The sequence below is a fragment of the Toxorhynchites rutilus genome, chromosome 1, assembly GCF_029784135.1.
Source record: "Toxorhynchites rutilus septentrionalis strain SRP chromosome 1, ASM2978413v1, whole genome shotgun sequence".
Classification (NCBI taxonomy): Eukaryota; Metazoa; Arthropoda; class Insecta; order Diptera; family Culicidae; genus Toxorhynchites; species Toxorhynchites rutilus.
This window is the reverse complement of record NC_073744.1, coordinates 145,405,011-145,432,742: the sequence shown is the minus strand read 5'-3', so window position 1 is coordinate 145,432,742 and position 27,732 is coordinate 145,405,011. Positions and strand designations below refer to the sequence as shown.

At 39.4% G+C, this 27,732-nt stretch overlaps 1 protein-coding gene across 2 annotated transcripts; it reads left to right on the top strand.

Annotated features, from left to right (window-relative positions):
* The first annotated feature begins 605 nt into the window (after positions 1-605).
* Positions 606-22,314, top strand: LOC129773550 (uncharacterized). Of its 2 annotated transcripts, XM_055777171.1 has the most exons (4): positions 606-764; positions 20,201-20,476; positions 20,541-20,793; positions 20,926-22,314. In XM_055777171.1, the coding sequence occupies exons 1-4, from the start codon at positions 753-755 to the stop codon at positions 22,179-22,181; spliced, it is 1,797 nt and encodes a 598-aa protein (XP_055633146.1). In that variant the 5' UTR covers positions 606-752; the 3' UTR covers positions 22,182-22,314. The 2 variants fall into 2 exon arrangements, with proteins under 2 accessions (XP_055633146.1, XP_055633139.1); XM_055777164.1 differs by having other exon boundaries at positions 20,541-22,314.
* The last annotated feature ends 5,418 nt before the right edge of the window (positions 22,315-27,732 follow it).

Genomic DNA, 27,732 nt, shown 5'->3' with positions numbered 1-27,732 from the left:
TTTTGAAGATCCATGAAAGTAAAATTTACCAATGACATGACATGTGGGTTGGACGGAAAAAAAGGGAAAACAAATGCACCAAGCGAAACCAGCGAATGCTTAGCCAAGACAGTTGTTATCTCATCGGGGCTCGGTCACATACGAAAGGTGGGGAGCCGCCCACCGGGATCATTGCACTGACGCATACCGCAGAAGTGCATTCAAATGTGCCATTTCAGCTTGGTACAACTCACCGAAATTATTAACAGCATGTATATGAACCAAGTCAACTGTGTGGGTTGCCGCAGGTCGGCAACTTATCTCCGCAAGCATAAACTATTTCCGTTTGAAGAAAAAAAAACACCCAAGCTACGCTCGGTGGCGATCGCGATGATGTTTGAGAGATTTGGCGGAAAATCGAGAAAAACAAAAACAAACTATCGCGGTTGGGAATGAGAGAGAAACAAGGGTTTTACTCTCGTCCCAATCGCTGGCCATGTTTATGAGAGAGCGAAGATTGGCCACTGGCTCACGGAAGATCTGATGCTGGAAATTGGACAGCTGCAAGGTGGAAGGCTATAAAAATTATCGGAAGCAGCTGGAAACGTTTAGTTACGGTCATGCTATCGCGCGGTGAGCATTGAGTGCAAGAGTGAAAAGAAAAGCAGAAAATAGCCGGAGGAAAAGGTGGTCTCGGAGTTGTATGAATCGTTCGGGAACATTGGTGATACGTTGAAGAAACCAAGGAAAGTGGTCCACGGGAAGCTGCTGGAATGCTGCGATTGGTATGTGAATGATGTGGGGCCCGTAATTGAGTAGTGATGATTGGGTTAATTGAATAGGGAACTACGAATCAGATTTGATCAGTGTAGGACCAATTAAGTTTGTGAGCCCATTTCGAATACTGTCCCACATCTCAAGTGTGGGAGATCTTCTGCCTGAACGAGTGTCGGTTGTCAACTAGTCCTAAACTAGGCTATTGAGCATTTAGTGGAATCTATCCTTATATGAATTATATAACTGAGCAAATGTGTTGGAAGCAAGTGCTTCTGCAAGCTTTAGTAATCTGAATATTTTTTTTAATATGAATAATATGTACAAATGCACAATCTATTTGATACCTGATCCGCCATTGGGTGTCTTTTCACTTTTTGTCTAGAAGGTTTTTTTCAACTAGCAATAATCGAATCTCTGGAGTACCTTATTGGCACTGCGTAAAGCTTCATCAATAAAATTACAGAAAAAAATTCTCTGAATTTTGGAGAACTTAACGACTATAATGCACCAAGGTCAATCCAAATATCACGAACCAAAAAGTTGAGTTCATTTACACGAAAATGTGTCATGGCACAAGTGGATGTTTTGTTCGAAACCGTGTCTATGTCCTAAATAATTCACATTAGAATCAGTACTTCGGCTGAAGCCATACGAATAGTGTTAATGCTTTTTTTAATTTTGATATTTTGCCTCAATTTTTAGTAAAGACAAATGTAATTTATGGTTCCAACGGCACCGGTAAAGGTCAGAAAATCTTAATGTTCTTCTTCTCACGTTTGATGATTTTGAACGCGGTCATTTAACCGAATATTTTAATGTTCACTTTTCCTTAAAATGTATCATGTATGATGACAAATTCAACTCAATAGAAATGTAGCCACAATGTTCAATTCCCGAAGAAAAAAAAACTTATTCAAGATATAAACCATTTTTGGCTGAGCCTAAACTTAAACCACGGCGTGGATCCTAAAACATAATATTTTTCATACTCTTTATTACATCTCAATGAATTTTTCATTGCTTTCGTTACGAGTAATGTTTTACATAAAATTCAGAAACCCAAATCAATTTCGTTCGCTATTCATTGATAATTTTATTCAAACTTTCAACATTTCTTTTATTATATCCATCGAACATAACATCCGGTTTTATTATATTTATCGAACATAATTTGGTGCTGAAAAGGTGAATTTTTTACCATAAATCCTATGGTGCACCATATAAGGACTCAAATATATGGTACTTCTGCCAAAATGTTTTATTTAGTACCCTATAAAATATTTTCCATACAACTGATGATTTGGTTTGGGGGCACTTTTTACTCCCTTCCCTTTGGAAATATAAAAAAAAAATTTTTTTGTACCGCGCAACACTGAAAAAAATCACACATATCTAGAAAAGCCGTAGGAACACATTTAAATATGAAATAAAGTAGTACTGAATCTATAAATCCCAAAAATTTGTTTTTAAAAATTTCAATATTTTTTTAGTATTTCAGTTTTTGATGATTTTTTAAAATATTTTTTCTTTATACACCGTAGTGAGATGCACATTCAGTTTTTTTTAAATTTTTATCTCGAAGCTTTTGAGGATGGCGTGAAATAAACGAAAAAGTACGTTTTTCACGATAGATCCTATGTTAAACCACATAGGAGCTCAAACAAACCGCCAAAATTTCTTATTTAATATTCCATGCAATACATTTGGTATGGTTTGGTTTGGGGGACCTTTTTGACTTCCTTACCTGGCCAGGCCCTTTCCAAGCTGAAAATGACGTTAGACAGTGGTGAAATACGAATCATTCCCTTCCTATTTTTATATGCCGTTCCATTGATTCTTGCCCTTTTTTTGACTTCCGCTTTGTATTCTGTTGTCCGCCGAACACCACACTTACATTTCGGGGTCGTGTCCGGGTCGCAATCCGAATCGGAAGACATTCCGATTAAGTTGAATTGTGTTCTTACGGCTCGGCTGTAAACAGTGAATGAAATTGTAGGAGAAGTGCGGGTAATACGGATAGTGGGGGTAATATGAACAGGTGACACGTTGAAACAGTAACCAAAACCAGAAAATCATACATGATTCCGTGTGTGGATGTAATTTTAACGGCTTCGAATTAAGCATTCTGGGTGGTTTAATATTAAAATTCAATTCACTGGTGGTTATATTTTAGTTTGTGAGTTAACAGAGAAGCGATATATTAGGTATGTACAGAAAATTAAAACTATTTTCGAGTGGAATATTTATATTATTGAGCCAATGCATTATGGAAATTGATGGGAAGAATATTCAACTCTTTTTTCTATTGCTTTCTCTGTTTGTTCTATTTCGGTAACTGAACACACAAGCACTGAGAGAGAGCGAAATTCAAGCCGAATAATCCAAAAAGCAGTATATTGAATTGCAAGAAACTGCATTTATGTTTTGTAAAGCATGAGTTTCCAACGATATAATTGAAGTTCTTTTTAACATGTCCGTATTACCCCCACTTTCCCTATAGCTATCGCAGCGTTACCAGTGGTAATATTTAGAAACATGGATTCATGGGGTTTCTCAAACAAACGAATATTTGCACCCCGATTTTAGTTTCGTAGAACTAACTTTTTCTGAAATTTTGACAGTCGATGTAGGTACCCCCAAGGACTCAAAAAACAAAATTTGATAAATATGGCGTTTATGGGGTTTCTCAAACAAACGATGACGAATCAGCCAAAAGTGTTGAAAGTCACTATAATAGAGAAAAAAAATATATCTAAAGCTCACAAAAAAATTTAAAAAAATTGTTTATCTTTCATAATCTTACATATCATGTATCACTCACTACTCTTTCGTGTGTAAATAATGCCGACCAGTGCGACCCCCATGTTCAAATTTAATACGACCACAGAGGGTTATTTGATCATTCACCATACTTCTTCTTACTCGACGATACAGTTTGATCTCGCAGATCGCGATCGCGCTACTGTCCCAACCTGCATGTATGGGAAATCAGGGTAAAACCGACACCCTGGTGAAAAAGTAGTCCTTTATTTTCTCGATAGCTGTCCGTAATGATGGAAATCTCGCGTAATATCGGCCATGCAATTTTAAGTTTAGGCTCGTTGTGGAGGTGACATTTCACACCAAAATATGTTCTGTTGCTGTTTTATATTTGTTCCATTCAGTTGTGAGTTACAGGGTATCAATAATGGCGGTCAAGAAATTGAAAAATCTGGTACATTCGGTCAGTCATTGTCATTGTATGGCGTGCTTGAGATGATTCTCAAAAGAATCGCACGTGGCACGTATCTGGTCCATCGGCATCTCGTCCCAGATCTTGAGCTCCTTCAATTGGTCCATTTATGTTCGCTCTGCCTGGCCAGCTTGTACGACTATACAAAAAAAAATCGAGAGGATTAAGATCCGGGGAGCTGGGAGGGCACAAAGTCTTATCGAGAAAATCAGTCAAATTCTCCAGACACCACGCTTGGACGGTATTCGCCGTGTGAGCCGGTGCGCCGTCCTGTTGAAAGACGTAATGATCCTTTCCGTAGAGATCCTGAAGTGCCGGGCCACAACCTTCTCCAGAACCTCGGTCTTATAGTGCGCGGCGTTGATTTCCACGTTTTTTTTTGATAAACACCAGTGGGAGTTTCCTACGCCTGGATACGGCCCCCAAACCATCACCGACGCAGCACTATGGAACCGCGGGATGTTTATGTGGGACGGGGAGATGCCGGTCAACTTCGACGACCACAGCTGATCATTTCAGACATTGTGCGGCTGTTGCAAGAAAAAGAGTCTCTGGTCAGAATACACGAACCCTTGACCTGCGTGTCTTGAAAGTATCAGTTTGGCTCTGTCCAGCCTCTTCTTTATCGTAGCCTTCGTTATCCCTTGCGTTTATTCTACGTTTTGTATCCCAGGTTCTTCGTCATGATAGTGTGGGCAGTCCCGATCGACACATCCAGGCCAGCTACGATTTTCCGGATCGAACGGTTTATTTTCTCCTTGATGGCTGCTGGCGTTCTCGCCGAAGGCGGCCACCCGGATCTCGCACGGTCGTTGGCCGAGCCCGTCTCCCGGTACCGACGGATGGTGGTATAGATGAAATTACGCTTCATCCCGTGGTATTTCACCCGCCGGATATGTCGCCGGGTTGCTCACCTTACGCAAACAACTTTATTACGACGTCGCGGTACCCTGAACCCTGAACACCCTGTATATTGATAGCATTTACCAAAAATTCGTTATAGGGTAAATTATGTTGATTTGTCCGATTTTGGGTGTGTTCACGTAACTAGTAAATGCAAGTCGATTTTTCTTCATGAAAAGCACATGTAATCAAGACGAGTTTGTCCGCCACTGATCAAGGTTTGTCCGAAGAATGATCATGGGTCATCCGGTTTTAGAAATCACCATTTTTGAATGAAAAAAATCGAATTTTCAAGTAAATGTTGCATTTCTCATTGCTTGAGTTTACTGTCATCATATTGATCCATTCATAATTTAGGCTTTCTTCATAATATTGCCTTTTCTTGAGCATTTTAAAGGTGAACAGCTCTCAACACAGTGAAACTTTATTTCTGCTGCACGCCAAACGGTTGCCATATTTATCACGTGGACAAACCAACATCAGTGCAACGGACAAACCATAATCAGGATTCAGGGTCATCGAGATGGAATAATTACATGATGTTGATAGATCTGATAGAAATGGTGGGCAAGCATGATCTTTACAATATTTGTAAGTGTTATAATCCAGAAATAGTCTGAATATGTACAAAATCTGGTAGTTGATTAAAAGTTAGCTCAAATGAAGGGCACGCTTTATAAACATGTTAAACATGCGAATCCGTAGAAATCTATGTACATAAAAATGGATTTCTGTCTGTTTGTCTGTCTGTCTGTCTGTATGATTATTATGGACTCGGAAACTACTGAACCGATCGACATGAAAATTGGTATTTGGGGTTTAATGAAGCAAATGAAACCAAATTTGGCATGTGGAGATTTTAGGGTGCAATAAATGTTTTTACGGTGGTTAAACACTCCACCCCCTCTTTAAGGGGGAGCTGCCATATAAATGAAACACAAATTTCTGTATTACTCGAAAATTCAAGAAATCATGAAAATGAAACGAAATTCGGCATGTAAAGGTTTTAGGGTGCAATCAATGATTCTATGGTGGTTAGATACTCCCCATCCCTCTCTAAGGGGGAGCCGCATACAAATGAAAGAAAAATTTCTGCATAATTCGGAAACTGATCAAACAAATGGAGCCAAATTTGGCATGGGAAGGTTTTAGGAGACACGAAACGTTTCTATGGTGAATAGACACTCCCGCCTTTCTCTGAGAGGGGGACGGGGGGTTACTGCCATACAAATGAACATTTCTGCATAATTCATGAACTAATCAAACAAACGGAACCAAATTTGCCACGTGCAGGTTTTTGAGGGCAATATGCATTTCTAAAGATGGATGTACTTTGAGGCAACTGGCAGATGATAGTGTTGTATCCATATCAGGTACTAGAACTATTGATTTGCAAAGACCTCTGCTAATTTCCCTAAATAATTTACCTACATGGGCTGTGAAGCTAGGTATTGAATTCTCAACTGAGAAAACAGAAATGGTTGTTTTTTCTAGGAAGTACCAACCTCCCGAACTTCTGCTTCAGTTGCTCAACAAAACCATCGTTCAATCCACAAGCTTCAAATATCTTGGAGTTTGGTTTGATGCTAAATGTACATGGGGAAAACATATTGCGTATCAGAATAAAAAATGTCAACAGAGAACAAATTTTCTCCGGACAGTTACTGGAACATGGTGGGGTGCTCATCCAGAAGACCTAATACGACTGTACAAAACTACAATAGTGTCAGTCATAGAGTATGGTTCGTTTTGTTTCCGTTCTGCTGTGAAAACCCACATCATTAAACTGGAGAGGATACAGTATCGTTGCTTGCGTTTAGCCTTAGGGTGCATGCAATCAACACACAACATGAGCCTTGAAGTCTTGGCAGGTGTTTTACCATTGCAGGTTCGGTTTTGGGAACTGCCCTATCGCTTCTTAATCCGAAGCGAAATCATGAACCCATTAGTAATTGAGAATTGTAAGAAGCTTCTCGAATTGAACCAACGGTCGAGATGCATGGATCTGTACTTTCATTACATTTCTAAAGAAATAAAACCTTCAGCAGACATCTTCAATAATGTTAGCTTTCGGAACTTTTGCAGATCTTCCGTTGATTTCGATCTTTCTATGAAGGACGAAACTCATCGTTAATCCCTAATATTTTCGCTTCAAAATATAACCATATCAATTCTTCAAGAATGTTTTTCACTGATGGTTCAAGAATCAACGGATCCACTGGTTTTGGTATCTTTAATGAACATTACACTAGCTTCCATAAACTTGAAAACCCTTGTTCAGTGTATGTTGCCGAACTGGCTGGTGTACATGCAATTAAGACCATTGAGTCCTCACACCTGATCACTATTTTATTTTCTCGGATAGTCTTTGCAGTATACAAGCCATTCAATCCTTGAAACAACAGACGAAAGCATCATATTTTCTTACCAAAATTAGGAATGCATTGAATTTTCTTGTTGATAAAAGTATTCGAATCTCTTTCATTTGGATTTCTTCCCATTGCTCTATTCCTGGTAATGAGAAAGCGGATACACTCGCAAAGATGGGTAGTATGCAAGGTACAGTTTTTGAAAGACAAATTGCGTATCGGGAATTCTTCTCCATTTCCCGACAGCAGTCACTCACCAGTTGGCAAAACCAATGGAACAGAGATGAGCTTGAGAGATGGCTATATTCTATTATCCCCAAAGTTTCAACGAAAGCCTGGTTTAAAGGGTTAGATCTTGACAGAAATTCTATTAGAACAATGTCCAGATTGATGTCCAATCATTCCGCGCTAAATGCGCATCTCTTCCGCATAGGTCTTACTACTAATAATTTATGCAATTGTGGTCAAGGATATCATGACATCGAGCACGATGTTTGGTCATGTAATGAATTTTGCAATGAAAGAATTAAACTGGTTGCCGATTTAGAGTCTCAAGGAGTACACTCAAGAATGCCAGTTCGCGATATCGTAGCTACTCGCGACCCTAATTTTATGTTCCCCATATATGTCTTCCTAAGAAGCGCTAATGTTATTATTTAGGTTCAATCTCCTACTCACACCGTCCATTCTCCCTTCCTATTACACTATTACACAAGCAGAACTTAGTACCCGTTGAGATAAGATCATTACATGAGCTATTAACATAACAAGGAGGCACTCACTACCAAAGGATACCGTTGCTACATCAACTGGCGATGTAGTTTTTACGACCCATAGAAATGAAACACAAATTTTTGCATAACTCGAGAACTAATCAAGCAAAAGGAACCAAATTTGGCATATGAAGGTTTTAGAGGGCAATAAATGTTTTTATGGTGGTATGACACTCCTCCCCCCTCTCTAAAGATGGGGAGGGGGAGGGTGCTGAACAACTCGAGAACTAATCAAATAAATGGAATCAAACATGGCATATAGAGGTGTTAGGGATCGATAAACGTTTCTATGGTGGTTCGACACACCTACCCCCTTTCTAAGGGCATGGAGGATGCCATACAAATGAAACACAAACTTCTGCATAACTCGAGAACTAATCAAGAAAATGGATCCAAATTTGGGATGTGATGGTTTTTGGGTACGAGAAATGTTTCTATGATGGTATGACACCCCTTCTTTCTCTAGATTTCAATCAACCAAAATTAAATTCACATGTTTTCTACAATTACATTATGACAAGCGTTGTTAGTCAATTTGATGTTTGCGATAATGAAATTGATCTTCGTTCGAAATTTTTTGGGCGGGACGAAGTTTGCCGGGTCAGCTAGTATCGTATACAACTACTGTAAATCATGGAAAAGACAATTTTATTTATAGGTTTGGAAACATTTGAATGCCCGATTTGACACAGATGCGCTGAGCTAGCATTCGATAAAGTGGTCAAACCAACATCAAATACCCTATATACAATTTTTTTCTCTCAGTATAGGGTGGAATATTTTCTTCAACAAATGGAGGGGATATAATCTCCATCTTGATTGGATTTCGAATTTTAAAGGCACCATTCAGGATAGTGATTGTTCACATTCTATCAATTTCCCTTCGTCTTTGATGATTAATTGTTTAGGAAATAATGATCTCATCGCAAAATCGAAAGGCAGATTTGGCAGGGTTTTGGCATTAATAAGGATATTTGGATTTGGCAAAAAATGGTGTCAGTGCACACAATTTTTGAATAAACAGAAAGAAATCGATTTTCTTACCGACACCGATACTTTTGTTCACTCTATCTACACACACCAAGATAAAAAAATGTTCGTAAAATATTCCAAAACGTGAGAGTTTAAGCTTTAACCCTTTCATTACGACAGTGTGCTCCGCCGAAGTGCTACCCCTGTAGCACTGCGCCGAAAAGTATGCACATCGCGCTGATGTGATCGAAGAGCAGTATGAATTTCATATCGTCTAAAGACGAAGCTCGTAACGAAATGGTTAAAATGATGTACATCCCATCTTTATGCGTTATTCTATGTAGAAAGTAAAAATTTATTTGTAATGAAAAAATCTGGGCAACCCAATATTTGCTTGATGTATTTTGTATCAATTATATTTAATCAGTACCATCAGTACACGTTGATCGAATTCATCTGTCGAAAAATGTCGAATATTTGATTCCGGTCAAATAGGGTATGAGCATTTCAAGACATGAACCCCCCGTCACAAGAGTGTTACGTCTCAAAATCATGCAATATATTACATATCTAAAGGCAATCCAAGGTACGACCGGATATAAAAGAAGTCGTACAGAGTTAAACCAAAAATAATGTCCTTCACAAAAAAAAAACGGAACGTATCTCTACACAAACAAAGCAGCTATGCAAACTATCAAAGCAGATTGCAAACTATTTTGAGTTTTATACCCCTATTTATTTTGTTCAACAAGTCGTGAAAATCATGCAACACGTAAAGATAATCGTATTATATGACCGCAATGAGCGCATGCTGGACTATAACTCAACGTGGTATAAAAACATAAATTTCATATGGTCGATTATCCGACGACGAGGGGGCGCAATACATTTCCGGATTGCCTAGCCTAGCTTTTCCGAAGAAGGCAGCAACCTGCCTTACGTCATTATCCCGTCCCGCTTAGGAAGTGGATGTTGCGCCGCTGAGACGCGTATGCATCTGAGCAGCAAGATTGAACCCAACCGGCTACGGGGGGACCAATATTACGCGCTGCAATCCGGCGACCGTTATTGAGGAACACATTTTGATACCAGTTTTTGTAGCCCAGCGGCAGCTGCTGCGTAACGAGTGCAATTCAACAGGTCGCTTCTGGTACGAGAAGTACACACAAGACCTCAAAATTAGATCTCGTATATGGTAGAAAACGCAGAAAAAAATACAAACAAGTGGGAAAGCTATAATATTGTTAGAAAGTCCACGGCTTGATACACGAGTCTAGCTGAGTTCGACACTGCACAATGGAATGGTGCAATGGCACGAAGTCTCAATGAGAAAGAAACTGGAGATCGAGATGCAAATCCGCATTGGAGCATTTTCTGATTAGGAAATTGTTTGAACGGCTACATCCGTCGCTTATCAAACTTCACTTTTCACTGTGACCACAGTGGAAAAGCGCAAAAGATAAATCGTTCGAGTGTGAAAACTATCGCCAATGCTTCTTTCCTTGGAGAAACATATGCTGGGGTTTTGGAATGACCATGAACGACCCTGATGCCGATATCAAAATGAACAGTCACTTGATCATAATTGGGAGAAAGTGTGAATACAGAGAAATTACTATTGAAACACGAGCTCTGAAAAAGCATTGCGATACTCGTGAAAACACATGTTTTATCGAATGTGGGTTGCATATCAATTTCAAGGGTAACCTTCGCATGGTCGGTGCAGTTCAAAGACGGATGTTTATAAATATCAGAAATTCACTGTGGCAAAGTCGAAGACACATTTACTTTCTATCCATCTTATTACGTATTTCGTTTGTTTTTTACTTTCAACATCAATTGATAAAGTCCTGCTGATTGCAGTCAATAAAGTGCTACTACAAACACACAGCCGCACTTGATTTATGGAGATTGCCCAAGCGTGATGCAATCACGTTAGTATTGTTATTGTATCTCCTCCAAACGGACAGCATAGATATAGTTGCGATTTATATCAGCTCATGCCGCCGATAAACGAGAGTGGCTTCCGCCGCCAGAGTTTGCACACTTTCGTAATGAGTCGAAAAATTATTTCATAATAAATCATAAACGAGACCCGCTTCGAGCAAATCATCATAATTTCCCCGTGGTGATTCCGGAATTCACATGTGGCGCCTGCTGCCGCAGCGAGGCTGGTGTGCCTTGCGGATAATTGAGTTAGACCTCTCGAAGTGGTACACTTTGAGGTGAAAAGCATGATGATTTTTTTACAGCTTCCTCTTTGGTAGGTAATAGTTATTCAATTTTGCCCTTCTATCTTGTACGCGTATTTTATTTATTTCGAGGGCGCGAAGATAACCGTAAGTAATCGTTTTAACACATGCTTAACGTCACAACGCATGGTTGTTAAAATGGTAAACATAATTGCGTAACAACGAAACCAACGAATTATTGCAGGTTGTAAAAGGGATGGGCTTAGTGGTACTGAAAATAATAATTCATGGTTGAAGTAGTGTGCGCATGGGTTGTATTGACGATTCTCACGCTAATATTTCTTAATGCAGAATAAATTCAGCCGATGAAATCTGCTCGATATTTTTCATAGATATTACGTGTTATGGCATTCCTACACGTGACTTACAATTATCCGCACCATCGTATGTTGATGCGTTTTCATACAAAGTTTTGCACGACTGGCAGTTCTTAAACGTGAATTGAATAATCTATTATGTATTGCTCTGGAAGAAGTTGCATTACGAATAAGTAGATGGTTGATGATGTTGGTAGGGAAAATGGGTTTAATACGCTCCTACCGGGCAAAATAACCCACTCGAATTGCTCGAACATCAGCATGAAAATAAATGCAAATTTGAGAGCCCGCAATTTCAACATCGTAGCGTTGCAGGAGGTGTGCCGGAAAGGTTCGATAGTGCGATCGTTTCAACGTGGTTATACTATCTACCAGAGCTGCGGCAACACACAGCACCGATGACGATAAAGAAAAATTATACTAGAGCTAGAGCGTTAATACGAATGCTGCCCAAAATAGGACATCAAAACCGTCATCGTGGTGATTTGAACGCTCAGACCGGCCAAGAGGCTGGTCGTTCAGGCTGGTATTTGGTAAGTTCAGCGCCTTTCTGCGAACCAACGAAAACACCCTAAGATTTATGGACTTTGCTAACATATGTCTTTAAAAAATTGACTAATTTCGGTTGGCGATAAAAATACACTACTAAATATAATTCAATTAACCAAATTTTCCTTAAATACTACGTTTATTGGGCCTTCTACAAAAATACATCGACGCCCTTTTAGTTGATTTACAGCAACTTGGCGAAAACTACAGGGTTTTCCAACTTTAAATTCCGAAAGTAAATTGAAATAAAACACACTTAGAATTCGAATTTCGATGAAACTTTTATTTCAAATTAAAGTTTGGTTTATGCCATTATGTGTGAAATACAACATCATTCAAATGTCCACCTAGGGCTTCCTCGCACACCTTGATCCGGAACAGGTAATTTTCGATGACTTTTCGGCACATATGGGGCGGTATCTCGGTCATAACTTCACGAATGTGGTCTTTCAAATGTTCAATAGTTTGCGGAGAGTTGGCATAAACACGGTCTTTCGCATAACCCCACAAAAAAAAGTCTAGCGGGTTCAAATCGCATGATCTGGACGGCCAATTGGCATCACCAAAACGCGAAATTATGCGTCCCTCAAATTTCGTTCGCAATATGGCCATGTTCGGTCGTGTTTTGTGGCACGTAGCGCCGTCCTGCTGAAACCACATGTCATCCGTATCCATATCTTCAATTTGTGGCAAAAAAAAATGGTTAACATGCGGCCATAGCGCTCAACATTCACAGTTACCGTCTCGCCGTCCTCATTTTCAAAGAAATACGGCCCGATGACTCCACCAGACCATAATGCGCAACAAACAGTGACTTTTGACGGATGCAATGGCCTCTCAACAATCACGTGTGGATTTTCTGAGCCCCATATACGGAAATTTTGGGTGTTCACATAGCCACCGAGCTCGAAATGTGCCTCATCGCTGAAGAAATTTTTATGCGAAAATTCAGCATTTTGCTGCTGTTGTTCGTTCACCCAATCGACGTATGCCCGACGCATTCCATGGTCACCACGCTCTAATTTTTGTACCAGTTGGACTTTATATGGATGTAGGTGCAAGTCCAAATGCAAAATTCGCCACAATGATGTGTTTGACAAGCCCAATTGCTGAGCACGCTGTGTAATCGAAACATTCGGGTCATCCTCCACACTGGCAGCAACAGCAGCAATATTTTCCGCCGAACGCACATTACGATGATGCACAGGTTTCACAATATCCGCTACGGATCCAGTTTGTTCGAATTTACGCACTACATTAGCGATTGTGTGCTCTGTAGGCCGTCCATGGCGACCAAAGTCCGTTCGTAATGCTCGAAAAACATTTGCCGGTTTTTCATCATTTTTATAGTATAATTTTACAAAATTAACACGTTGTGCGATGCTAAAACGATCCATATTGTAAAATGGCAGACATTCAACTAACGATATGACACTTTGGTTGACAGCTATGTCAAACGGTTGTCAGCGCAGGGCTGTATACTTCCGGAAGCCCGAAATGGAAAACCCTGTACATGGCTAAAATGGTCATTTTTATGCGGAGGCTTCAGTCTAGGCCGGTCGTGTCTGAGTAGCAGGAAATCACCAAGAAAGAGAGACTGACAACAAATCACTGGATGAGATGGACCGACTGAGATAGACTTTGTGCCGAAGTCCGATAACCGTATCAAAGTCCACCAGCTGCGACTGATAGAAATTTGCAGGACGAACCATAAACGAAGGATCTATTCCAATGATTTTTTTGGTCGAAAAGAAAAGCAGTTGTTATCTTCAAGAACATGGCCATACGTAGCAGCTTCTTTGAGCACAGCATCCAATATCGTTACACCTGAAGATCATCTCAGCAAACCGAGATACAAATAGACTAAGTTTTGATCGTTGGTCTGCACTTTTCAGATAACATCGACGTCAGAATCTGTCGTGGCGCTAACATCGATTCAGACCGCTATCCGGTGATGGTCAAACTGCGTTCTAAACTGCCAGCCGTCAATAACATTATATATCAGCGCTCACCACGGTACCGTAATGCCTTTGAATCCAGACACATTTTCATTATATTCAATATCATACCAATACCTTAACATCTCTTGCATGTTGAATGAATTTGACTAATAGCAACTTTTCTATCATGCCGGGGGTTCAGGTTCGATTCCCGTCCTGGCTGGAGGATTTATCGTCAAAGAATTTCTCCCGACTTGCACTGTGGTCACGAGTATTCTAGTGCTCCAGAATACATTCAAGGCGTATTATTCCGCATAAAAACCTCAACTAAGTGCAGCTAATAAATATTACGCAAGTAGTAGGGTAACTCGCCAAATGTTGAACGTATAGGCTAGGTATGTTCATATTTTCTTGATTTCTTGGTGATAAAACATGAAATCACTGGAAAATCCCCAGCAACACTTAATAGTAACCATTAAGCGTCATTTCTTGTTATTTTTGCTATATTAGACCACTTGTCATGTTCAAGAAAATGTATTTTTCCAATGGTGTTCTGGCACTTAAATGTTGAACACATATCCATCCATTCAACCAAATGTTGAATGGTCCTCGTTAGATGTTGTACAGTTAGTTTCTTTACTAGAAGGTTAAAATTAGTTGGTTACTTTGAATTTTTGTGTCGTTCAATATTGAATACTGATTCTAATTTGTTCGCTCTTTTTTTTGCAATAGAGATCGTCCATGAATTACGGAAATCTTTAGGGGAAAGGGGATGTGTGGAGATTTGAGAATTGTGGAATCCCATACGAAAAACTGTGATGGTTTCTGACAGCATGGAGGGGGATCTTCTTATCTTCTTTGTTTTTAAGAGGTTTTAAACTTTGCAGTTCATTCGCCTCTATTGAGGGGGATTTTCAGAGGCCTAAATATAGCCACATCACATGGCTGCATTATATGGGTAGCGTTGGGAAACAACAAAATTATTCCTAAACTATCTCAAAGTTTCGCTGATTCGACGCCAGTATGCGAAGAATGCCCACCTACAAAAGAGATAAACGGAAACGGGACCCCTCGTTTCACCAGTGACGGTCACACAATATTCTGAATGTATGCTTGAAAGTTTTCTCTGTCCATCCAGCCTCGCTCAGATTTACCGATTCCCCAGTCTTGTTGAAAACTCATCAAAATCTTCTATGACAAACGTTTGTATGGAAGAATGACGTCAGGCGGGAACATGTAACCATCTGCATCGAAGGTTAACAAAACCGTGATGTTTTTCTTCGTATACGCTTGTTGAACGCGGTATACGTTTCGGTTTCCCTTAGACGCAATAACTGATGTCGTTACAGAGGGTCGTATAAAACATCGTCTCGTCTCCATTCAACACACGACGGGGGTCTTTTAGAACCTCTGACAGCTTTTCCTCTGCAATGTATTGTTATATGTGTCGGAATCACTTTCTTATGCCCGCCTCGTCAACTGTAGCAGCAGCACGGGTAATGCTTTCTGGATTGCGAATTGATAGCGCATTGGCGGTTTCGTTGCGTTTCATGAAAAGTTCCAGCCACTTATAACCTGCAAAACAACAAAGCATAAGTATAGGAATATGTTTATGGAAGGAGGTAGTAACTTACTAGTTATCTTTCAAAATCGTGATTCGGTTCGTGGCATCGAAAAAGCTTTTGATTTTTGAAAATAAAGCATCTTTCGTGCAAGGTAATCCTCGTCTCTCCATCTCTTTAATCCAACATTCTAACTTGTTCTTCTCAGCTGCTGTTAGTACAGGATTAGGCCCACGGCGTAATTGTCCAGACGACTTAGAACTGAGCCGAAAGTGCAGGTTTCTTTTCGGTACCCCATATTGTTTAGCAGCTTTTCTCAACGTCAGCATCTTTGAGCCTACAACTTCTACTGCGAAATTGAGGTTAGACTCAAGATATTGCTTCTGCTTCCTCCGTTTTTTTCGGAATTTGTTCTAGAGTTTGTTTTTCCTATATAAAACAACAAAAAGCTTTGTACCACGCACTGTGTAAATAAATTTTACAGCTTACCTTGTGGTTTTCGTCCATTTGTATAAAAAAGAACACTTTTTAGCGCATTGCGCAATCGTCCAACAACAATCATTCGTGAGAAAAACCGATAATGTAAATAAAGTCAACGACGAAAGCAGGGATGCTAGATATGGGTAAATGAGTATAGTCGCATATTCTAAATTATTAAGCAATAAAATGAGTATGGTCACATATATCAAATTGTTTACAAAGGTAGGCGTTTAAATCACATCGGATTGTATATTTTTTCCTTTGCTTATTTACACACTAGAAAACACCAACATAATTGAATGAAGACTGCAATTTTCTTTTCGTTTGCAAGTTTTTGAACAAAAACATTATATCATGGGTTTGAAAAGTTTCTGGCTTCCCTACTAACGGAAAAGACAGTTTTAGGTTATGGAAGTGTTCGACGATTAGAATATAAGCTGAATAATAAGAGCGTATGAAAAATTATTATTTATATAATAATTTAGTGTACCAGCATCTCGGATGATTGACTAACTGTTAGAAAATTTCATCAGGTGTTTTGAAAAAATAGTGGCAGTAAAAAATTCGCAACTGTTTTTATTATAAAGCTTATTTTGATGATGTACTTCCTAAATTTTATTTTTGAAAATTCAAGTGCCAAATGATCATCGATTTCACGATATTTTTAATCGCACTTTTGAAAGTTAAGGATTATGTAAATGTTATCATTTCGGCAACATAAGATGTGTAACTTTTAAATGCAGATGTTTTTGAAGGTAGTGTCTCGAAAACAACAACTAAAATTTACTTCTAGCTATAGTTCTTCAGACTGTTCAACATTTGGAAAGTGTTCAACAGTTAACAAGGTACCCTACCTACGTTGAGAAGGCAAAAGTTCCACTGAGAACGTTAGCACCATCCACGATAGTTACTATTGTATCAATTTAGTGTAATCCGTGTAGATTGCGTCTATCTGCTCATTGGGTTCCACAGCTCTGATGATGAAAGATGTATAGCTGATAAGATTGGTGCTTGTTGATTTCTTCGACATGAATCCGTGTTGGGTAGTGCAAACGTAATTGAGATAATTGTGCTTGAGAAAGTCGAGAACAATCAGCTCGAAAAGTTTAGAAGAGGCACATAATGAGGCAATTCCCCTATAGTTTGAAGCTTCTCTTTTATCCCCTTTTTTGAACACCTGAAAGACGAACGATTTCTTCTAGTATAAAGAGAATTATCCAGATTTGAGAGAACAATTGAAAATTGTAGCTAGGGGCTTAGAGATAGCCATACTACACAGAATAATTGATGGTATTCCGGCGGGACCAGGATTTGATGAGCCTTTCAAACGAGTGTATGCTGTTTTCACGGAGTTATGAGTGATCAGTGGATGAGGACCGATGGCTGGGTATTATGGTAGGTTATTTGCAGCATTACTAATCTGAATTGGGCTAAGTGTTTCTTCGGTGAAAACTTAAAAAGTTCACTGATAGTAGGGAAAGATGATGCTTCTTTGTCAACTTGCTTCATGGTTGAAGGCAGTCCTACTTCTTTCTGCTGTTCGTCTGTATAGCCCCAAAATCTCTCGGGATTTGTTTTCAAACTAAATTAAATTCTATTCAGATAAGTGTAGAACAATTGCTTGTTCCTACGTTTGTATCTGTTATTGCCGGCAAAGTAGTATGCACTAGTGTGGAAGTTGCGGTCTTTGGAAATTTTCTTAAGCGTCAATTTCTTAACACATTCGTCGCCCCGTCACCTTGATATGGGTGACACTTTCCTCGTTCAAATTAAGTAAGGTTTTTAAAAGGAATTTAATAGAAGAGGCACCTAAGTGTAACTATAGGATACGTGGAAACATAATAAAATTATAACCATAATAGGATTTTTATACTATACTATATATTATTTTATAGTACGGAAGGTTTTGGCGGAACCCATATAATACGGCTTTGGTATGTGTTATAGTTGTCAATTCATCTTCAAATTAAATAAAATATTGCTAAATCATGTAAAAGTTGTCTACAAACTAGGTTTGATCTTTATCTAATAATGTATCGGCAAGTTGGACCGCGCAAGAAACTCAGAAACGTTGCGTTGGGCGATGAAAGTGTTAATCGACTTTAGCCGCTTGAGAGTGTTGTTGGACCATGGGGGTAACCATTGACCATACATATCAATTGGGAGTGAACTGGTTGATGGCATAAGAAACCGCGGAGGTGGAAATTTCGACCGTTGATTCGACACTCAAATACTGCAACACGTTATCCCAATCTACAGAAGATAAGAACAGGTTCATTTCCATGAAGAGTCGGATGATGACGACACTCCTTAGAAAACATAGATCTAGCAAACGGTTGGTGGTGTTGCAAACAAAGTTGATTTGAGTGAGTACTGTAGTCAACCTGGAGTTGTTTTTGAACTAAGTTCATCGAAGAGTGAGCTAGGTTCGGATAAAAATATCCCGATGTACTTAGCATTCAACTTACAGAGAGTATGTTAAAATCGCCCAAGATGAGAATCTAGTCTTTCATAGACATGCGTGAGATTCAACCTAGCGATTCGCCACGGTGGGATGCTAAAACTCAATCGGTTATTCGATTTGGAGGAATTGAAAGGATACAAATAAACAGTGTACACCAAGGAATGAGAAGTTGCACCCAAAGCTGTTCGACAGCAGTGTAATCAGGGGGTTGCAGTAATCGGCATTTGTAGTCCGCTTGAACAGCTAATAGAATGCCTCCGCCAGTAGTTTTGGTGCTCGTCAGGTTTGAGCGGTCTGAACCGAAAATGTTATGTGAAAAATCCACAGCTTTCCATAAAAAAATGGGTAGGTTATATCTATGATATAACGCAAGGTTGACGTGGGGCTACCTTAGCTTAGCAATCATTTGTTTGTATTGATTAAAATTTTGATTGAATGAAACAATTTCCGAATTCAATTGAATTCAATATATTTGTTTTGTGAGTAAAAAGATTGTATAATGCCATGTAAGGTCAATTCATGCAATAGATTATGTTCTTCGTTACAAATAAATTTAATGACGGTCCTTTTACGTTTGATATGATGACATCTTGGTTTTGATGTCTATGTTAGGCAAACACATTTCAGTCAGAACAAAAATTACCCCGATTTGCATGTATTTGCAAGCCGATTTCCCCAGACACCTTGGTTTAGAAGTCTTTATTAGGCAAACACATTTCAGTCGGAACAAAAATACCCCTGACCTGCATAAATATGCAATGCCAATTTCCTCAGACACCTTGGTTCCGAAGTCTGTGTTAGGAAACACATTTCAGTCGGAACAAAAATACCCCCAACTTTCATGTATTTGCAATGCTGATTTCTCTAACGCTGCTTGGTTTTAAAGTCTGTGTTAGGGAACACATTTCAGTGCGAACAAATATCCCCATACTTTCATGTGTTTGCAATGCCGATTTTCCTAAGGCTGCTATGTTTTGATGGCTGTGTTTGGGGAAACCGTAAATCGGGCCAATCAAAACGAGGTAGTTAGGGCGTTTAGATAACGCTCAACATTTTACAGTTATTCGATTGTTTATCTAATAAAAAATAACATTTTATTAATTGCGATAGAAGCGTAGAAATATTCCGTATCAATTGATGCAAACATCTTTCCGATCCAGTAAGAAATGTTCGAGTTATAAGCATTCGGAATCTTGCATTTTTTCCTGCATGTTCTATGTTTAGGTTTTCATTTTACCCCCCATATACTCCGGTTAGACGTAGTCCCACGTCAATATTCAAAAATATATAGCGTTCTTGGTCCCAAGTCTATGAAAACAATAAAAAACGAATACAATCAATAATAAAGAAAACAGAATTCGAATTTTCTGCAGGTGATTGGCTTTGATTTGATTTGTCGATCATCTGAATCGGTTCAGTAGTTCAAAAGTTATGATTTTTTTTTGAAAAAAAGAAGAAAAAGTTCTTTTTTCGGAAAACCTCGAAATGGAAATGGTCACCCTAATAAAAAAATACGGGGCTAATGTTTTGCAATAAAGAACAAAACTACCACTTTTCACGAAAATCTGAGAGCCACTATATCGGTTTGGCATGGAATGGCTGAATAGTGATACCTTTACCTTTATTTTTAGTTTCTTATAGTGACGCTTCTGGCGTCACCAATTGCAGCCAAGAATGTTGAAAGGCGTCGCTTGAACTATAGACGCTCAACGACAACAACCACCGCACCTGCTGTGGAGGACAACGACAGCTCGGAGATAAAATATAACGACAACGGTAATGATGGCTTCTATAAACCGGGCGATTCGCACACGATCAATGGAGGCCAATCAACTTATCCGAATGGGGATGGCAATGGGAAGGAAAATTCGTTCAAGCCTATCACGATCAATGGCGACAAAATAAAGGTAATGTGAAAACTATCACTAGAACGTTGTGAACCAGATATATTTAATCTCTGTTCTGTTCCAGGCGTTCTCGGAGTACACCATTGGCAGTACGAAATATTCCGACCCTAGCGACTTCGACTCGGAGGAGAAATATGGCTATGGCCTCAAAAACCATAAAGCGGTTACAACAAACACGAACAGTTTCAAACCTAGCTCCAACCTCGACTTTCTAAGTAGTGACTACCGTATTCCCAACCAAGACACCAAACAGAAAGCTTCTGCCACCAATAAATTCTCGGTTTATCACCCGATCCCGACGAAGCCTACTCTCACGGGTAAGCTAGACCAATTTGACGACTCAAACGAATTCGACGTTTACTCAGGTTTTAAACCGTATAATGATAACTTCAAGCCCACGCAGCAAAAGTATGCAAAGTCGACCGTTTCTCCTTTTTCAACATTTTCAGGCTCCTCTCTCTTTGACGGAAAGGTGAAGAAACTATCGTACAATTTCCCAGATGATTACGACCTGGGAACGACTACGACCAAGTACAAAAAGAACAAACTTTCGACAGACGATGACAGTTTTGGCGAATCCACTTCGTATGGGGTTGGCCATAGTTACGGTGTCGGTAAGCCAGAGCGTGGTTTCCACAATGGTGGCAAAAAGAAAAGCTCATACAATTTTGGTGAACCGCCTCATTCTCCGTTGAAAAACTATGGTGATGGAGTTGTAGGTAAAAATGACAAGACTTCATCTACTATTTACGATACTGACAGCGAAGAGAGCGGTTTTGGAAGTGCTAAATTCAAACCGTTCGCTAAGGGAAATGGCTACTCGAACAGTTTCATCATCGATGTCAACGATGATTCGAGCGAATCCTTCGCGAAACCGAAAATTCCAAAACTGCACTCATCCTTTGATGCGAGTCCCACTAACCCACTGGCGCAATACGACAGCGACTTCGATGTCAAGAACATCAAGCTGCCCGGCATCCAAACTAAAAACAGACCTCCCGCTTTCACCATACAGTCGCAGCTTAGATCCAAACAGCAAGGTTCCGATATTGACAATCCTAACCCGCTTGAGTTCCGTCCTAATTTTAAACTACAAGATGTACCCAATCTTTACCCTGATGAACATCTAGGTTCCGGAGCCGTATCTAAAACTCAGCTTGAGAACTTCCTCCATGCCGAGCAGGCATTCGTGGATGATGCCATTCGGACACACTACCAGGATGGCGGAAATCCACCGCCAAAGAAGGGACATCATCAGCAGTTTTTGAAGCAACAGGAAGATGATCATTTGGAGAAAGAAGCGCTGAAGGCACAGATCGAATTTCTGAAGGCTCAAGCCGCGAAACGTCCAGCTGAATTCAAACAGCGTCCTCCCGGTGGTCAAAATCCCTATAATGGCTTTCCTCAGAACCCGAATCAGCCCCACATCCAAGGACCACAAAATTTCGGCCATCACAATCCTCAAGGTCCTCAAATACCTCACAACCTAGGACCAAACAGCCAGGGTCCGCACAGTTTGGGGCCGCAGCATCTGGGTCCTGGTAATTTTGGCCACCGCAATCACGGTCCACCTGGACCCCTAGGGCCGAGAGGTCGTCCGGTTCGTCGCACCCCACCGCTCACGGCTCAGTTGAAAGCCACTCTGCCGCTGGCGCGTGTTCCCCACTTCAATGAGCGGGCCTACAGTATTAGCTTTAAGGTTTAAGTACCACTAGTGGGGTGAGCATCCCGGAAGTCAGCTTGACTCAATTCATAGTGCAATTTGGCTTGTTTTTTTTTCAAGAGTAAATTAGTTAAGATAGGTTTATTAGTATTAAAGTATTTATTTGTTGTAGATTCTAGGCAAATAGGTTAAATGAACAAAAACTTGTTGAACTCGATGTTTCATTCGAAAGAAAGGCTGTTAAATTAATGTATGAAAATGCTGTGTCTTCATCAGGGCCCGAAATCTTCGAAGGTGAAAAATGAAGACCGACTCTACTCTCCGTAGCTTCGCTTCGACTAGAAGTGTTTCGGCAGTCGCCGCCAACAAAAAAGTGACTTGACTAGAAAATTAATTGACTAGCGTTGACTAGCGAGGATGACAGGTGAACTAGTCCAAGTCAGTGGCTATTTTAACTGACTGGACTAATGAATACAAATCTGCCTCTTCATTCAACTGACTTCAATCCACACTTCCATTTCCCCCTGACACTAATTTTATACCCGCGTATGCAATCTCATTTTACGTTCATATAAAGAGGAACGAAAACATGATTTCTGATGCAAAAAAGAAATTACCCCATCAATGGACGGTTTAATGTCTTCTTCTTCTTCTTCTTCAATGGCACTAACGTTCCTAGAGGAACTTCGCCGTCTCAACGTAGTATTACTTGCGTCATTTTTATTAGTACTTAGTTGAGATTTCTATGCCAAGTAACACGCCTTGAATGCATTCTGAGTGGCAAGCTCTAGAATACGCGTGATCACAGTGCAAGTCGGAGGAAATTTCTTTGACGAAAAATTCCCCCGACCAGAACGGGAATCGAACCCGAACACCCGGCATGTTAGTTGTGACGCTAACCACTCGGCCAAGGGAGCACGGTTTAATGTCTATCCATCGTGAATTCAAACCAACGAACTTAGACATTTATCAATTATGCTATAAAGGTCCTCGCGTTAGTATTAGTAAATAGCAATCAAAAATGCGCACACACACTGAACGCTATTTTATACGTGTGAGTAATTTTCGTGTACGATACAAAAGAATCTAACTCACCTGTAGCGTATGTCAAACCACGTTGAACTCGAACATCGATGCATGCACACATACATGGGAGAGAGAAAGAGAGGAACGAATTCGTTTTGGGGGAAGTCACTTCAAAATGCAATGAGGACAATTTGACTGGGAAGAATGAAATGATATAGTCGAGTCGGTAGAGGGAGATAGCGACTAAGCGCCCGACTGACTGTTCAGTATTTTTGGCGGAGAAACTGCGTGAAGAAGCCAAAAGTCATTACTAACTGACTACGGATATAGTCAGTCAGATAGTCAGCTGACTAGCCTCAGTTGACTATGACTATGCAGAGCCCTGGTCTTCATTATTGGAACTATCAATAAGTATTTGCCAGCAGGGGAATTTTGAAACAAATGGTAGCAACGGTTATCATGATACTAAACTGTAAAGTACAAATAACTAAGTAACTCCTGCAGAGTCTGCTTCTAATATTTTCCCCTCGTCTGAACTGTGTAATTGGGTAAAAATCCTGCATAGTATACAATGCCGAGGAAAATCTCGTGTGAGTTGTGTTCTGTAAACCTTAATTGCTTTAATGTTTGGATTTTTTGTTGAATAGCTTTGATGTTAAGCATCAGTTTAAAGTTAATTGAAAGCTCAGTATTTTGCGAGTATTGATTTGTTATAGTTTTTTTGTTTACTTTTCAAAATGTAAAATAACATCATGGAATAAAATTTACATAATTTTCTTGTTCGAGTATAAACTAGAGTGGAAATAAGCTAGTGACAGCTAGTTCGGAGATTATTGGAATTGGTATAAAGTTAACAAAACCCCCAAAACGTTGACAAAAAATGTTTCGTTTCATCTCCGACTTGATACTGTCACGCATTAAAGCTAGTTCGGAGATTATTGAAATTGGTATAAAGTTAACAAAACCCCCAAAACGTTGACAAAAAATGTTTCGTTTCATCTCCGACTTGATACTGTCACGCATTAAATGTTCAGAGCTTTTACAGCTTGTGAACTTCAACATTCAGCATAGAAATCTGATGTCTCAAAACTTCCGCCAGACACCGTATTCACACACGAATTACGGCCACTGTCGAGCATGTGTCGAGTATTCAATAGACACATTATTTATTTCGATCTATGTGTATCTCGTACATTACTTAAAGGCAATACATCCATTTGATCACAAACACTCCTTCAAGCTATCTTTTTTTTAAATTAAAATTAGTACGTAACCTTCATTGTAGTTGTGTATACTTGTTGATTTGGTGAATTAAAATAAAACTAGCTACTTCTATTGTTCGTGCATCGGATATTTTGCAGGATAGTACGCCACATAGCATAATGTGATCAAACAAACACCATTATCCCCATAAATTTCAACGCCGAGGTCGTCAAAAGACAGAGAGAGAGGGTTTGTGTGCAGTTTGTTTGAAAAAAAAAAGATTTTTGGAAAAAAGAGGAAAAAGTTGATTTTTTGGACCACCCTAAACTGGAAATGGTCACCCTAACGAAAAAACAAAAAACGGGTCTGATGTTATACGATAAAGAATCAAATAACCACTTTTGACGAAAATCTGAGAACCACTATATCAGTTTGACATGGAATGGCTGTATGTGTTAGGTTGTTCATCAATTACTTATTTCTAAAATGTGTTTGTTTTACTCACGGCTATGGAGGCTAGAGATGCTGCATTGCTACAAACTGTCAAACACAACCTGAATGAGAATACAACGTTCATGTGTTCATGCTTCGTTTCTGTCGCAACGAATTTTATTCCCCGTTTACCAAGAAAACTAATTTATTTCGAATTTACTGATAACTTAATAGTCAGTTCTTTTCAGAACTATTTTTCAGAAGAGCTTCGGCTATGGCTGTGCGCTAGCTATTGTTCAAACGTCCAGAGTAATCTAAAGCCGCTATGAAAGAGAGAAACAAATAACAGCCAACCTCAGTTTCTATTTTGTTACCGTGTTGAACGGACGTGTATATTTTTTGACGTAGAACTACGTCTTTCATTAAGGGTGCCAAATCAGAAGACAGGTCACGTTTTTATGAAATAAAGTTAACGTTAAAAATTATTATTGCCGCGAACTGATTTTGGCGATTTACATACCAAACGAATCGTAAATTTCCTAAGATTTGTTTGATATGCTATACATTACAATGACTTGGTATGTAAATAGTAGAAATTCATGAAAACTATAACCATTTCCATTTTCCCATACATTTGTTCTGTCCATGATTGTGCTTTCCCGAACAGTGCTGTCAATAACGAGCAACTTATGGACGAGCAACGAAGGGGAAATCGTAACACTTAAAGTCTCCGTGCACAATGGAAAAGAAGAAGAAGAACGAAGGGGAATATTTGCCTAGAGTATAAACAGTGGATCTCGCTGAGGCCAACTTTCATTCTTCGTGAGGACACCGATTGAACAACATCTTTGCTGGGCGAGCTGGACGGTGAGGAAAGGCCTTTTCGAAGGTTGGAGACGAATGAACTAAAGAAGTTTAAAGTCTCACATGTCTTAGTTTCGGATTGAGCTGTGGACGCGACCAAATTACTGACCCGCGGATGTCACTAGCATTGCAATAATTGCATCACTTGTCATTGTATTAAGGTTCTGAGCTACACAATTGTATGGGGAAACATCAAGCTAGGCTATCGTCAGCTCACCAAGAAAATAAATGTTCTGGAATTTTGTCTGTGATTTGGTTTCGCATGACGGTAGCAAAACTCTCTCCACAAAGGATGGCAGCTAAGCTGATCTACACCGGCAATATTAACAAAAAGGGCTTCTGTTCAGAAAAGCGCAAAACGGAGATAAGTATGTGCATATTTAATTGCTTCAAGCCATCGATATATGAATATTTTTGTGTGTGTACGTGCGTGCGTTTTAACGTATTGCGTTATTGCGGGTGAACATGTCGATCCGAACGTGTCGACAAGGAGGGGAGATAGCAGCAGGGAAATATTTGCGCTAGGGTATTAGTAATGAATCTCTGCTGATGCAAATATTCAGCTTTTTTCTAAGCAGCTGCAGTAAGCAGTAAAATAATATTCGCAGTTATAAATAAGCGACTTGAATTAAACTACATCGTAGTTGAATTAAACTACATCGTAGTTGTACATCGTAGTATCAACAATGCGGTCGTGTCTTGGACACAACCTCCTATATTGTTTTGCTATAGAATGCATTATCAAAATAGACACAAAGCAAGTATTGTGTAAATCGCGAAAGAGAATTACATAAATTGCTTTTGTAAAAAAATAGGTTTTTCTCTACGCGGAATTGCTTTGGAAGGAATGTTGTGAATCGGAGAAGTCGAGCCGCATTGCAATTCTGAAAAACAAGTTTGAAAAAAATGAAACAGAATTCAGCTTGCTTTACCTTGCTTTACCCTTCTTCAATCAATCATAATCATTCAGATTATGTATTTCGCATACTTTTCTAATTGTTAGATTTTCATGTTTTTCCTTGTTTTTTACTATTTTTCTCACATTCTTCTTCTTCGTCTGTGGGAGCAATGAACCATTACGATCATTAGTTTGATCTATTGTGGTGATTGTTTATCAAATTGAGCTGTGTTTGTTGATATTTCCAAATACAGGTCACAATCGCCTCTAATGCGACACTGAGTGATGCGTCGGTATGTCCAATTGGAGGCCAGTCACTGTACTTCGCGTCGGATTTCATTTTTAATGGTGGTTGTGGTTCAAATAAAGAATCCCCTGTGGCAGCAGTGTGTGTGTCTAGAACAAGAGATGCGTAAGGACAGAGCTACGTAAGGACACAAATTTCGACATATGGCATGCTTGTGTATTGTTCTCGCGAGGACAAAAATGAATCAATAATCAATAATCTTCAGCTGATTTCATAAAATCACGCATACTATCGGTCCTTTTTATGACCAGATGTCATTTTGATACAGATATACTGAAAAACTACCAGGATACTAAACAAGTTCAGCGTTTCAGTATCTCTCTAGAGAGCATGCAATCAACAGTCTATGTTAATGCTTATAGTTCATTCGACAATGTGCTCAAATTGGGTTTTTGTTGCAATGCGAATAGTTCGCAAATTGCAAACTTTCACTTACTCGATTTCTTGTTCTCGTCGGCAGTAATTGAGTAGACCTACGTTAACAATGCGGCCATGTCTTCGAAACAGCATATCTAATTTCTATTGACTGTAAGTGCACATGGCGTTGCTTTTCTCAATACTACTGTCGAATACGATATACCCATCTGACCGAGCAGTTGGAATCATCATATTCGAAATAGTTGGTTAACCCCAAATCTAACAGAAAACAGAAACGAAATTCCAACCTTACAACTTACTAGCTTATCGGGGATTTCCTGACGTAAAACAACCAACGCGTGCCGTCAAAACTATCGTCCATTATCTCACCAGACAAAGAAATGATGTTGTTGCTCGTTTTATTACTATATTTGTAAGCAACTAAACATTAATGGATGACTCATCAAAATATTTGATTGAAAAAGTTGTTTTGGACTGAATCAATT

What these genes read in the sequence shown, in the direction of transcription:
- LOC129773550 (XM_055777164.1), top strand. An exon ending in TCAATGGCGACAAAATAAAG is followed by an intron (nt 20,477 to 20,540) that starts GTAATGTGAAAA and finishes GTTCTGTTCCAG; the next exon opens with GCGTTCTCGGAGTACACCAT.